Below are 14,417 nucleotides of genomic sequence, written 5' to 3' on the forward strand. Positions count from 1 at the left end.
TGAAGTGTCACAATTAGTAACATGTAATAAAGGAGTAAAATGCCCTATATATAATAATACACATCGTAGTAATAATAATAAGCTATCTTTTACTTTTCATATGTACACATTAATTTGATTCTTTAACCTCAACACTGAAGTGTTTATAACATGAAGTTGGTGAATTTCAGATAGACACACAATTTTTGTTTTGTAAACGGGGTTTTATTTTAAGGTAGTTGATATCAGACACATATGAATATGTCAAATAGTGTGCACTGTATATTTTGTCAGTAAAATGCAGCAGTAGGATAGCTGAACTCAGGGTATACTGCTTCCTCAGACGGATTCCAGGTAGACTATGTCATTTAACTATGGTAGTGACTTGCTGTCAAAATAGGGGTAAGATAGTTACTAAAATTCAACGCAGTCACGCATCTTATTGCCGTCTTTATCTGGACTTTATCAGTGATTTCGTCTCTCCTCATTTGTCAAGTTTTTGAAATGTCTTACTTCTTTACACTTTAATCCATGCATCTCCCATTGATGTCTGGCCTGTCCTGTGTCAGATTGGTGACTCTTCCTACTGGCGATGGTGACGGGGTTCTCACAGGGTCTGTCAGGGCAGGATATATTCATTCAATATTATAGTGTTTGTTTTAGTTGAAAAAAGGATTGACCTCATCCTTTCAAATTCTTTTTAAACCCCTGATGGATGATTAAATTTACCAACTTGTTCAATTTCTTAGAAAAACAGATACATCACCAATATAGGAAACTACCAATAGATTTGATACATTACCTTTTGATAATAATGTAATTGGAAAAATATCAATAGTTAGGATATACATTTAAAATATTGCTTTATCTGTAATGTATGATTAATACAAATTCACAGATCTGCCTTCTAATATTTTGATATAGAGATAATTAAATATAAATTACTAAATGATTATCATTCAACTGATTCATTTTGATGGCTGGGACCATAAGTATGTCTACAGGGTGGACATAGACAGCCCTGACATTCACCCAGCTGGGTGGTGTGATGTCACAGGGCATCTACTAGAAGTACCATACATATCGTGAGTATTTTGCTCTGTTGCTTTCTTAAAAAAAAAAAATAATAAGTTTTTGACAGAGATAGAGAAAACCAAAAGTGAACTGTGACATATGCAATGCCAGGGATCAAACTCAGGAACTTAAATCCTAGAGTCCGGTATTCTATTCACAGTATCATCCCCCTGGTTGCTTCTTGTTGATGCGGTAATTAAATGCTTGGCTTGGATTTCTACTTTAGTGCTGCATTTTTATGCTATAAATATTTAACAAAGGTCAAGTCAGACAGGTGATTTAAATTAATCACTATGACAGCTATACTGAATGTTAGTTATTCACAACTAAGCTCAAAGAAGATTCTTTACCTCAATGAAAGATAGTGATCATAAAGAAATTATTTTGACAGTATTGTCTAGAGGAATCTTTGTTTTCAACATTAATTTGAAAAAAAATGAGCTAGATTGAAATATAATATTAACCATTACTTTTAGCTCAAGGCATATTTATTTTTTTAAAACTTGCTGTCTCTTAATTTTGTGCTAAAGATTATCAGAGTTTTAGAAGACTGAAAGTATCTTAAATTTTAATAATTTGAAAGATGTACTTGTAAATTATTTTTAAAGTTGCCAATTCACCACTCTAAATTAAAAGGAACATTGGACAAAACAATTTTATTTTTAAGCTGAGGTGATACTTCAAGGGCTACGCAAATGATTTTCATGCCTGGGGCTCAGAGTCTGAGAGTCTCAGACTCAGTCCCCAACTACTACCATAAAGCAAAGATTTTGTTTTCTAACCAGCATTCTGGTTAGAAAAAAAAAGTAAAGTTCGTTGTCTGAGGCATTTTTCTTTTTTCTTCTTTTTTTTTTTTCCTCCAGGGTTATTGCTGGGCTCAGTGCCTACACCATGAATCCACTGCTCCTAGAGGCCATTTCCCCCCTTTTGTTGCCCTTGTTGTTGTAGCCTCGTTGTGGCCATCACCATTGCCATTGCTGACGTTGTTCATTGTTGGACAGGACAGAGAAAAATGCAGAGAGGAGGGGAAGACAGAGAGGGGGAGAGAAAGATAGACACCTGCAGACCTGCTTCACCGCCTGTGAAGCGACTCCCCTGCAGGTGGGGAGCTGGGGGCTCAAACCGGGATCTTTCTGCCGGTCCTTGCTGCACCACATGCGCTTAACCCACTGCACAACCGCTTGACCCCCATGGCATTTTTCTAATGAGATTCAGCTGAAATGACTAAGACTCGTTGTAGATGCATCTGCAAACATGCTCTCCATTCATAACGTTCGTTTCATTCCCTTACTACATATGTTGTCCTCCCTCTGGCTGCTGGAGGTAAAGCTCGCACGTCATTCCTTCCATGGACAGGTCTTACACTGAGCCACTCCAGTGATGTGCGAACACAAAAGGTTCTGAATGCATCTCTGAACAAGTACCCTACATTCTTTCACAAGTCAGGAGAATTCCTGACTTAAACTTTAATACACATTTTGGGCCAGGCAGTGGTGCACTTGGCCGAGTGCACCTGTTACGCCGAGCCAGGATCCAGACTCAAACCCTTGCCCCCACCTGCAGGAGGACAGCCTTACGAGCAGAAGGAGTGGGAGAACCTTAGGCTGGTGCCAGGACCCCTGCTTTACAGTCAGAAATGGCACGAGCATAAGCAGCATTAAAGTTTGTTCTCATACAGATGCTGCTAGCACTGCTTCACCACCGTGAAACTTCCCTTTGCTGGATTGTTAACTTCTTACCCACTCCATGTAGCAATGGTGTGATCATGAGGTTTTCTTAAAATATTTTTTCTTTTTCTTATATTTATTTATTTATTCCCTTTTGTTGCCCTTGTTTTATTGCTGTAGTTGTTGTTGTTGTTCTTGATGTTGTCGTTGTTGGATAGGACAGAGAGAAATGGAGAGAGGAGGAGAAGACAGATAGGGGGAGAGAAAGACAGATACCTACAGACCTGCTTCACCGCCTGTGAAGCGACTCCCCTGCAGGTGGGGAGCCGGGGGCTCAAACCGAGATCCTTACGCTGGTCTTTGTTCTTCTTTGTGCCATGTGTGCTTAACCCACTGCGCTACTGCCCGACTCCCTAGTTTTGTTTTTTAACCCCTTTTGGAAATTAATTAAATTGGTGTGGCAAGTTGGACTTTGGAGTTAAAGAGAAATGTGGGTTTGAATTTCTTTCTGTCCTGACTCCCTGTACTTTGGCTGGATCGCTTTACCTCTGTGACTTGCAGGCTTGTGAGGTTAAATACCGCAGCGGCGACTTTGAGTTGTCTGGTGCACAGTGAGTGACCCTAAAGTCAATAGCAGAGCTGGGGTGAAAAACACAGGAACACTGGCTTCCGATTCTGCTCATTGATCCAGAAAATTGGGAATTGACATTATTCCTAAAATGTATAAATGAGTGAGCGTTTTTGTGTGTTTGGCTTTTGTCCTAGGCACTTGTTAAGACTGCTCTAGCCACCAAGCCATTGTTTGTTTCTGAGAAAATGATGAATAACAATTAAGATGCATCAAAATATTTAAAAGTATTGATGTGAATGATGTAAGAAGTTCCACCTGGTCCTATTAAATTAAATTTGTAGCTGAAGAGCTTTTTTTTCTTTTTCTTTCTGTTTCATTCTTTTCTAAAAATTCATTTTTGGTATTATCTTTATTTATTTATTGGATATAGACAGCCAGAAATCAAGAGAGAAAAGGGGTGATAGAGAGGGAGGGAAACAGAGAGATACCTGCAACACTGCTTCACGACTTGCAAAGCCTTCTCCCTGCAGCTGGAGACTGGGGTCTCAAATCCGGGTCCTTGCTCCTTACAACGTGTGCATGTGCACTCCACCAGGCGTGCCACCACCCTGCACCAAGAACTTTGTTCTTTAGATTTGAAATCTGTACCCATTATTGCCTTCCTATCTCTAGTAGTTATGAATGGGTATCCTCCCCGCCCCGCCATGCCAAGAATTTTTCCAACATCAGTCAGGTGTCCTGCAACTTTGCTTAATTTTGACACTTTCTATCTAGAGATAACATAAGATTTTACAGTGTAAGGACTCTGAGAAATTGAGAGGGGAAGGAGGTGTAGAAGGGAAATGAGAAAGATAAACACTTGCAGGTCTACTTCATCCCTCGTGAAGCTTTCCCCACCCCCATGCTGGAGGGGAACGGGGACTTGAACCTAGGTTCTCACACACTGATGTGTGCATTCAACCAGGTGCACCAAGACCGGTTTCTCAGTGTCTGTTTTTATGATCATAGAAGTCTGTCTCTCAATAATATTTTTATGTTCATAGAAGTCTGTCTCTCAATAACATCTCCCCCCCATTTTTAGACAGGGGGATGACACAGTAAGCGTAAGTTTCCAGCTTTGGAAAAAGTGCAGAGTCTGAACCTCTAGGGAGACGCCAGCCTCTTTCACATCATCTTGTGTTTTTAAAGTGCTGATGAGAAGGAAGAGATAAAGATTAAAATGGATGACACATAGGGAGTCTGAAGTGAATTTGCACCATTCATGAGAGTAGGCTGTTTCCAGGTAATGTAGCTGCTGTTTATTTTTTCACATTGGTTATTTTATTTGATGCTCACAAAAAATCTATGTTGTCAAGGAGGCTGTAACATTAGGGGTAGTTAGTGATTGCCCGTTATCACATGGACAGCAAGGTGATATCAAATTAAAAGCGTACAGAAGCCAGACATCCCACCTTCTGTACCCCATAGTGATCCTGGGTCCATGCTCCCAGAAGGATAATAGGGAAGCTGTGAGTCAGGTGGTAGCACAGCAGGTTAAGTGCAGGTGGCTCAAAGCACAAAGACCGGCTTAAGGATCCTGGTTCGAGCCCCCGGCTCCCCACCTGCAGGGGAGTCGCTTCACAGGAGGTGAAGCAGGCCTGCAGGTATCTGTCTTTCTCTCCCCTTCTCTGTCTTCCCCTCCTCTCTCCATTTCTCTCTGTCCTATCCAACAACGACAACAATAGCAACAACAATGAAAAACAACAAGGGCAACAAAAAAGGGAAAATAAAATAAAAAACATAAAAAAAAAATTAAAAAGAATAGGGAAGCTATCAGAACCTGGACTGGAGTTGGTGTACTGCACTGAAGTCAAAGACTCTGGGGTGGGCGGGGGAGGGGAGAGTTCAGGTCCTGGAAGAGGATGACAGAGAACCTAGTGGGGGCTGTATTGTTATGTGGAAAACTGCGAAATGTTATGCATGTACAAGCTGTTGTATTTACTGTTGACTGTAAAACATTAATCCCCAATAAAGAAAAAAAAAAGAATGGGGAAGCTATCAATGGAGGGGATGGGATATGGAGCTCCAGTGGGAATTGTGTGGAAGTCTACCCCTCTTATCCTTTGGTCTTGTGATATTTTTTATTTTTATTTATTTATTTTATAATATTTATTTCCTTTTTGTTGCCCTCATTTTTATTGTTGTTGTAGTTATTGTTGTTATTGATGTCGTTGTTGGATAGGACAGAGAGAAATGGAGAGAGGAGGGGAAGACAGAGAGGGGGAGAGAAAGACAGACACCTGCAGACCTGCTTCACCGCCTGGGAAGCGACTCCCCTACAGGTGGGGAGCCGGGGGCTCGAACTGGGATCCTTATGCCGGTCCTTGCGCTTTGCACCACCTGCACTAAACCCGCTGCGCTACCTACCGCCTGACTCCTGATATTTTCTATTTTATAAAAAAATTAAAACAAGGTGTTCTGCCTAACGGAGAAATAACTCAAAAAATAAAATGTACAATGTTTATAGTAGGTTGGAACCTTGGACTTGGAAAACAGACCAACCTGTAAGTCAGCAGAAGAGAAAAGTAAGGGAGAGCTGTGAAGCATTAAGGGGACAGTAGTCACAGACACTGAGAAGTAGCTGTGGTATTCTTTGTGAAGTTAGGTCTTCTGAGCAGAGACCCAGCATAAGGAGTCCGGACTCGGAAATACAGTGGGAGTTAGAGTGAATCGAGTCTCTCAGATATGCTGAAAGGGAACTCAGGCAAGTAATGTAGCTGTTTTTAAAGAAAAGAGCTTAGCCATCCCTTTCCTTAAAGAATCCTTTCTGGGGGCCAGCCAGGTTAAGTGCACATGGTGTGAAACTCAAGGACTGGCTTAAGGATCCTGGTTCGAGCCCCCGGCTCCCCACCTGCAGGGGAGTCGCTTCACAGGCGGTGAAGCAGGTCTGCAAGTGTCTGTCTTTATCTCCCCCTCTCTGTCTCCCCTCCTCTCTCGATTTCTCTCTGTCCTATCCAACAACAATAACAATAATAACAACAAGAGGGGTAACAAAAATGGGGAAAAATGGCCTCCGATCCTTTCTTATTGGAGGTGGGAAGAATACCCTGGATTTATGATTCAGGATAATTGCCCCCAAGTTGAATGGTCTTGTTATGTATTCCAAAACAGCAGGCTTCACTTGAAGACACCTGAAGCCCTCACCTAAAATTTTTACAGACTGAATTTTTGAGCATCAGTGGACTTAGTCAAATCAGACTTGTTAGGAGAGATATGAGTCAAAACATTATCCGCATCTAAGAAAGGAGACTTTCGTAAGTAGAATGTTGACAGGCAGATAAAGTAGATTTCCAAGCTTGATTCCATGTCTAAATAATTTTTCCATTGTTTTTCCTTTAGCTTCGGTTTGATTTATATTTGGAAGCAATTATGATGCTTGACTGAAAATTAAATTAAATTAAACATTACTGTGAAATTGAATTGTATATTAATAGATTATAGTACAAGCTACAATAAAACATCATATCTTTGATTGTATTAAATAACATTACTAATTTATTCAGCAGTTAAATATAAATTTAAGTTTAACAGAATATAACTTAGCCATTGTATAAATATAACAGAATCACTTGGAAATCTACCATATGGTCTGATACATATTTATCCTGCTAAGTAAGATAAAATAGCTAAATATGCGTTAAGTCAATGGTCAATAAAGATACTTTGCATTTGAGACCCCATAGATTTAGGAGAACTTTATTCTGTCAAAGATTGAAATTCATCTACATTATAAAATGAGATTTAGTGCCATTATATTTCAGATCTGGAACAATCAATAAGATGATGGGTAGATCATTCTGATGGAAAAATAAAGACTGTCAATGTGGCCACGTAACAGAAAATTTTCAGCTTCACTCTATTTCAAAGAATTTCATAAGGAATCTGTTCTTGCAAACTACAGGGAAGAAGTAATCAGCAGTTTTAAGAGTCCCTAAGTACTCATTGACTTAATAGACAATTATAGAATATTGTGTTTTAAAAAAAAAAAGTTAGCTGTTTCACAAGTCCCTAATTACAGATTTACGTGATAGACTTTTCAAGGAAAAAAATAATACATTTCTAAATGTACTTACAGTCTTAATGATATTATCTGTTCTTAATGTTCCTTGCTGAAGTGCCTATCCTGTGTGCTCATGCTTCTGGAGGTGCAAGGGCAGAATCTATTTACTTTGTTCTGAAAACATGATCTTTACAAGCTTAGCGCTTGCTTAGAGAGAGCGTACAGGCAATTTTCTCATCCTAAAGAGATGATAACTTCATTTACTGCTATTCATATTCATATTCAGTTGAGATGCTATATGATAAGGTTGTTCTAGTTGTCCCCAGGTATACAATAGTGGATTATATCTAACGCAGGCACTCTCTGTGCAGTAGTGCTGGTAAGGTCAGTGCAAACTGCATTGTGAAAGTGACGGGATAATGCATAGCTTGACAATCAAGTAAAACAGATTAACAACTCATCTCAATTCAAAGGTCATATCTGACAGTAGGATTGTGAATGTCGGCATTTACACATCCAGTGGAGATCCTGAGCTGGGCAGGAAACCTTTGAGGAGTTCTCTGAGTGAGTCTTCATTTTCCCCAGAAGAGTGTAACGCCTTCAAGGAAAGAGACAAAGAACGGGCAGCCCTGTTCTACTCCTACGTCACTCTGTGTGGTCTAGTTCGTGGAAACTTCAGTAGTCAACTGACTGCCTGAGAGACAGTTTTGCCCTTTCAGAGAGTAAATGCATTTGCACTATAGAATAGAAGCTTTCTTTCATTTTTGGTGTCCAGAGTGTAGTGAATGCTTTGCTAGGACCTGGAGGTCTGTGGAGCATTTTACTGCAGTGACATCTCAGGGGTCTAGAAGATTGGAGGCTTCTGTGAACATGCACTACTGCATTGAGTCTGTGACTGTCATGCATGAGTGGCTTGGAGGCTTCTGTGAACATGCACTACTGCATTGAGTCTGTGACCGTCATGCATGAGTGGGTACCAGGATTCAAAGCGAGTAAGTTCACCTTCCTCCCTCTGATACAGTTTGTTCTACTCATACTCGTGTCTTCTTCCCAAACTTGGGAGTCACAGAGAGCATGGAACATTGGATTGAGGACAGGGCAGACGGGGTAATTCTGAAGGTTGCTTTGATGACCAGCTCTGTATCACGAGCATCTTGGTGGTGCTTTGTTCGTTTGTCTTTGTGGTACTAGAAAGATCAAAATACAGCTGAGTAATATGTCTCAAACTTTCTTAGCTGTTTGTCTGTCATTAGGAAGTGGGCTAAGCCAAAACAAATAAACAAACAAACAAAAACAGACAAGGATGAAACCAATGATCTCACTCCCAGGTGGAAGGTAAAAAACAAGGATAGACACGGAAAACACATGGTGTTTTATTCTTTCTTGGCTAAAGATAGTGAGAAATTGAGAGGGAAGGGGGAGGTAAAGAGGGAGAGAGACAGAGAGATGCCTACAACACTGTTTCACTACTTGTGACGCTCCTGGGGATGTGCTTAACCCACTGTGCCACCGCCCGACCCCCCAGGGCAAAGGTTTAGTTTCCAAATACACCATAAATTTTTCCAGTCTTTTAAATATTTATTTAGCTAGTGACTCACTTACTTACTGGGTAGAGACAGAGAGAAATTGAGAAGGAAAGGAGAGAGAGGGAGAGAGACAGAGACACCTGCAGCCCTGCTTCACCACGCCAGAAACTTTCCCCCTGCAGGTGGGGGTGGGGGACTTGAACCCAGGTCCTTGCACACTGTAGTGTGTGTGCACTTCACCAGGTGGCCCTTCCCAAATCTTGAATTCTCTATGCATGCGTGCCAGTTGCAATGACCACTGAATGTTAGGTTTATGTATGCTTTCAACTTCTTGATTCTTGCTTGCTTGGGATAAAGAGTTAAATGAAAAATAAGGAAACTATAATCTCCACAGAGGCTTATATCATAAAACAAAAATGTCTATTTTACATTTAAATTAAATGATTCTATCTTCATTGCAGGAAGTCATTTAAGTGTACATCTGCTTATAAACTAAAAATAAGAAGTATTTTTATCTTTTTAAAAATTCTTTATTAGAGGGATAAATGGATTACAGTACAGTTGTTGACACTCAGGTACTATTTTTTTTTTAATTTTTTATTTAAGAAAGGATTAATGAACAAAAACATAAGGTAGGAGGGGTACAACTCCACATAATTTCCACCACCCAATCTCCATAACCCACCCCCTCCCATGATAGCTTTCCCATTCTCTATCCCTCTGGGAGCATGGACCCAGGGTCATTGTGGGTTGCAGAAGGTGGAAGGTCTGGCTTCTGTAATTGCTTCCCCGCTGAACATGGACATTGACTGGTTGGTCCATACTCCCAGTCTGTCTCTCTCTTTCCCTAGTAGGATGGGTCTCTGGGGAAGCTGAGCTCCAGGACACATTGGTGGGGTCTTCAATCCAGGGAAGCCTGGCCGGCATCCTGATGGCATCTGGAACCTGGTGGCTGAAAAGAGAGTTAACATATGAAGCCAAACAAATTGTTGAGCAATCATGGACCCAAAGCTTGGAATAGTGGAGAGGAAGTGTTGGGGGGGATACTCACTGCAAACTCTGGTGTACTTCTGCTTTCAGGTATATATTTTGCAGTAGTTTATGGATACGTGTGCACATAAGCTCTCTCTCACAGAAACTGGTGTATATCTAGGTTATGGGACTTTGTTAGAAAGTGAACTAACTCAGGTACTATTTATCACCTCCCATTGCTAGCTGTTGGCAGACCAATTCCCCTACCCCCAGCTTATATCTCTTTCCACCAACACGCACCACCAGTCCACCCAGCCCTTCTAGCTGTCTTCCTTTCCCTCCTTCCCCAGCGTCCTTACCTTTGATACCATGTGTCACATTAAATCCATGTTTTAAAATCCACATTTTAGGGGGCCAGATGGTGGCACACCAGTTTGAGCGCACACATTACAATACACAAGGAGCCAGGTTTGAGTCCCATCTCCCCACCTGCAGGGGAGTCGCTTCCCAGGCGGTGAAGCAGGTCTGCAGGTGTCTGTCTTTCTCTCCCCCTCTCTGTCTTCCCCTCCTCTCTCCATTACTCTCTGTCCTATCCAACATCGAACAACATCAACAAGGGCAATAATCATAACCACAACGAGGCTACAACAACAAGGGCAACAAAAGGGGGAAAGAAAATGGCCTCCAGGAGCGGTGGATTCATGGTGCAGGCACCCAGCCCAGCAATGACCCTGGAGGGGGAAAAAAAAAAAAAAACCTTTGCCTTATATGTCACTTTTCTTTTTTTCTTTAATAGTTTATTTATACCCTTTTGTTGCCCTTATTGTTTTATTGTTGTAGTTATTGTTGTTATTGATGTCGTCATTGTTGGATAGGACAGAGAGAAATGGAGAGAGGAGGGGAAGACCGAGAAGGGGAGAGAAAGACAGACACCTGCAGACCTGCTTCACCGCCTGTGAAGCGACTCCCCTGCAGGTGGGGAGCCAGGGGCTCGAACCGGGATCCTTATGCTGGTCCTTGGGCTTTGCGCCACCTGCACTTAACCTGCTGCGCTACCGCCGGACTCCCATATGTCACTTTTCAAATGAAGTTTTGCTGTGCTTTTCAATTCAGAAATAAAATCAGGAAAGCGGTATGTTTTACTCAAGCACAGCCTCTTGAGCAATGGCAGAATTCTTTTTTTTTTAATATTTATTTTATTTATTTATTCCCTTTTGTTGCCCTTGTTGTTTTATTGTTGTAGTTATTATTGTTGTCATTGTTGTTGGATAGGACAGAGAGAAATGGAGAGAGGAGGGGAAGACAGAGGGGGAGAGAGAGATAGACACCTGCAGACCTGCTTCACCACCTGTGAATCGAGTCTCCTGCAGGTGGGGATGGGGGGGGGGGGACTTGAACCGGGATCCTTATGCCGGTCCTTGTGCTTTGCGCCATGTGCGCTTAACCCACTGCGCTACCGCCCGACTCCCAGCAGAATTCTTTTTGAGGGTATGTGATCTAACAGCTGCCTACACCTGCACCTGTGACTAGAGTTGTTCCTGCGCTCAGCTCAAAATTCGGACACCTCATCAAAAGCGGTTTGTTTACATACAAAACCAAGGCTGCATTCACAGTCCAGTAGCTTGTCTTTACTCTTGACTGGACTGACTCCTATTGTACGCACCCTCATTTTTTTAATTTGAGTAGTGAGTTCATATTGTTTTACAAAACTATGAGATAACAGGGGTATATTTTCACACTGTTCCCGCCACCAGAGCTCTGTTGTGTCCCCATTCCCTCCATTGGAAACTGCAGTAGCTTTCCCAAGGTCACTAACAGGAGTTGACTATGATTTCTGTAACTATATATATATAGGGCCCCATGACTTTTACTAATTTTTGCATGAGCCCAACGGTGAATAAGGAGGTGGGTTAAAGGTACTGTCTGGGGAGATGGTGTCAGGCAGGGTTAGGAATAGGACCAGAAAGCTGGATCAGGGCAGAGTATAGCTCTCAAATATGGGGAAAGTATATAAATATCTTTAACTGTAAACCCCATTGATTCTACTTAAAAAAAAAAAAAGAAGTACGTTATCTTAACTTGCCTTTTATCATAGCAATTGAGATCTGTTTCAATTTTCTGTATATCCTCTTTATCAGCACCCACATGCTAGTGTTACTTCTCTAGAGGAAAAAAAAATGCTAAATTAATCAGGTTAAACTGAATTCATGTTCAGGTTAAGCTGAATTCATGTAATTAGAGTTGAAGCAAGGATAAGAATGCACTGCTTGATCCCTATTTCTGATGCTGACCAGCACAAGGCTGAACCTCACAGATGGATTTAAATGAATAGATCATTTTAACTTACTCCAATCCGTGTTGTTATTACCATTCTGCTTCGAGCCATCTCTCTACAAATAAAACAACAATTCTGAGAGGAAATGGCTTCCTACTCAAAGGAGGGAGATGCTCTCAGCCTTTAAGCTATTCTGAGTGGGATAATAAACCTTTACACTAATACCATTTTAGATTAGTAGCTGCCAGCTTGCACTTGAAATAAGGGACACTCCCCTCTCACATCTTTTTTTTTTTTTAAGATATGTTCCAATCTCTCCCATTTCATGGTTGTGTCCTTGATACATTATCTTTACATGACAAGAGATCTTCTGTCCACATGCATATTTTTAGATCCATTACTTGATTTCACAAAAAGAAATATAAGATGACTGTTTTGCTCTAGGAATTTTTCAGCTTCAATCAACACAAAAATCTGCTCACAAAGACCTTCTCAAGAGAAGGGTTTTTTCTGTAGAGACTGATATGGTAATAATACCCTGGCAGGTTCAGGATTCAGACTCTGTTCTCTCATTTCTTACCGTCTTAAACATTTTGCTCACACCCTTCTGCTTTTCTTCTCATCAATTTTACATCCCTCTTTACAAATTTCAGGGATGGGCTAAATGGAAAATCCCATGTCATATTTATCTTTCCAATAGCAAAGAAGTGTGTCATGCACACAGCTTGTCACTTCCCCCTCAGATCTTCTTGTCCAGGACAGAATTCAGTGACTACCACTGAATATGAAGGAGACTTGGAAAGTCAATGTTTGGAACTAGACACATGGAGACTTGAGCAAACTGAGTTAATAAGAGTGGAAGTAATATGGGTTAGTAGACTGCTATCATGTCCTCCCTGACTGCTTATGGAGAATATAATTCTGTGTGAATGGGTTTCATGAGACATTTTATTTCAGTACCTTGTTGCTTTGAAACATTTTTAATTCAGATAATTTCTCCGTTTTAAAGGTTATTGGCTATTTCTTTTTTGTCCATGCCAAGAAGATTCTGTAATTAGATTTGTTTTCAGAAAGACTTGAAATACATTAGTACTTATTCATGTCTTTTTATATGGAGAGTAGCTCAGAGTATTTAGCATTAGAAAAACAGATTGATTTACATGAACATGGCTGTGAAATGAGAATAAAAGAGTGATTATCTAGTAGTATTGTCGTCACTGTATTCCAAAATAATGCTTACAGGTGTTAATTATTATTGTGATTATTCATTCATAAAACATAATTATCTGTTCAATATCTATTTTGTGTCAAACACTGCTGTACTGGGGGATATAATGGTAAACAAATTAGATGAGGTCAATGTTCTCACTTCAGTGAAGGGAGACAAGTGATAAACACACTAAGAAAATAGATTCTTCTAAAATGATTTTTAAAAAACGCCAGAGACATTGATGTGATCAGGGATGGTCTCTCAAAAGGAACCATTTCCAGCTGGTATCATGTTTTCTTGATACATAATTCTCTAAATATTCCAATGACAACTGAATTATTTTTTATGACAAGGAGATTATTTGGGGGTGAAGACATTAATTTTAGGGGCAGGTGGTGGTGCACTCCATTTAGCACACATATTGCCATGTGCAAGGACCTGGGTTGGATGCATTGGATCGACCTTCTCGTGGTGCATCCCGTGAGGACCCATTCATTGGGGAAACTGACGATCCTTCCTAGCAGACTGAATCCACATGGATCCCAGTCACTTTCAAAGCCAGCAACAAGCAGCTCCTGGCAGCTTTCAACCTGACGCTGTTGACTGGCTACGGAAGAAGGGCGAATGCTAGAAGAAGAAGAAGAAGGACCTGGGTTCAAGCCCCTACTTCCCACCAGTAGGCAGCTGCTCTGGAACTAGTGAAGCAGATCTGCAGGTGTCTGTCTTTCGCCCCACCCCTTCTACGTTCCCCCTCACTCTCAGTTTTCTCCGTTCTGTCTAATAAAATAGAAAGGAAAAAAGGAAAGAGCAAAAGAAAGAAAAAGCAACAGAAAGAAGGAAACAGAAAGAAAGAAAGAGGAAGGGAGAATGAAGAAATAGGACCGCTGGGAGTGATGGGCTCATAGTGCCAGCACTGAACCCTAGTGACGACCCTGGTGGCAAATTAATCATAATAACAGGGATAATAAATTTTATTATAGATTCACTTTATCCTAGAGTCAATAATATGAACTATTATAGAATTTACAGGTTTCTTTACCCCAATGCATGACTTTCCCTCTCCTTTCACATTGAAGAAACCCGTTAAATTTTATCTCACAAAAT

The 14,417-nt window shown here is 40.8% G+C and overlaps 1 protein-coding gene across 1 annotated transcript in view; it reads left to right on the forward strand.

Moving 5' to 3' along the window:
* The window catches only part of L3MBTL4 (L3MBTL histone methyl-lysine binding protein 4), a 272,867-nt gene that overhangs the window by 86,409 nt on the left and 172,041 nt on the right, over positions 1-14,417 (forward strand). Inside the window, 2 exon segments of the mRNA XM_060200807.1 lie at positions 947-1,064; positions 2,806-2,810. Coding sequence (XP_060056790.1) covers positions 947-1,064; positions 2,806-2,810 — 123 coding nt within the window.

This window comes from Erinaceus europaeus, chromosome 10 (assembly GCF_950295315.1).
Source record: "Erinaceus europaeus chromosome 10, mEriEur2.1, whole genome shotgun sequence".
Taxonomy (NCBI): Eukaryota; Metazoa; Chordata; class Mammalia; order Eulipotyphla; family Erinaceidae; genus Erinaceus; species Erinaceus europaeus.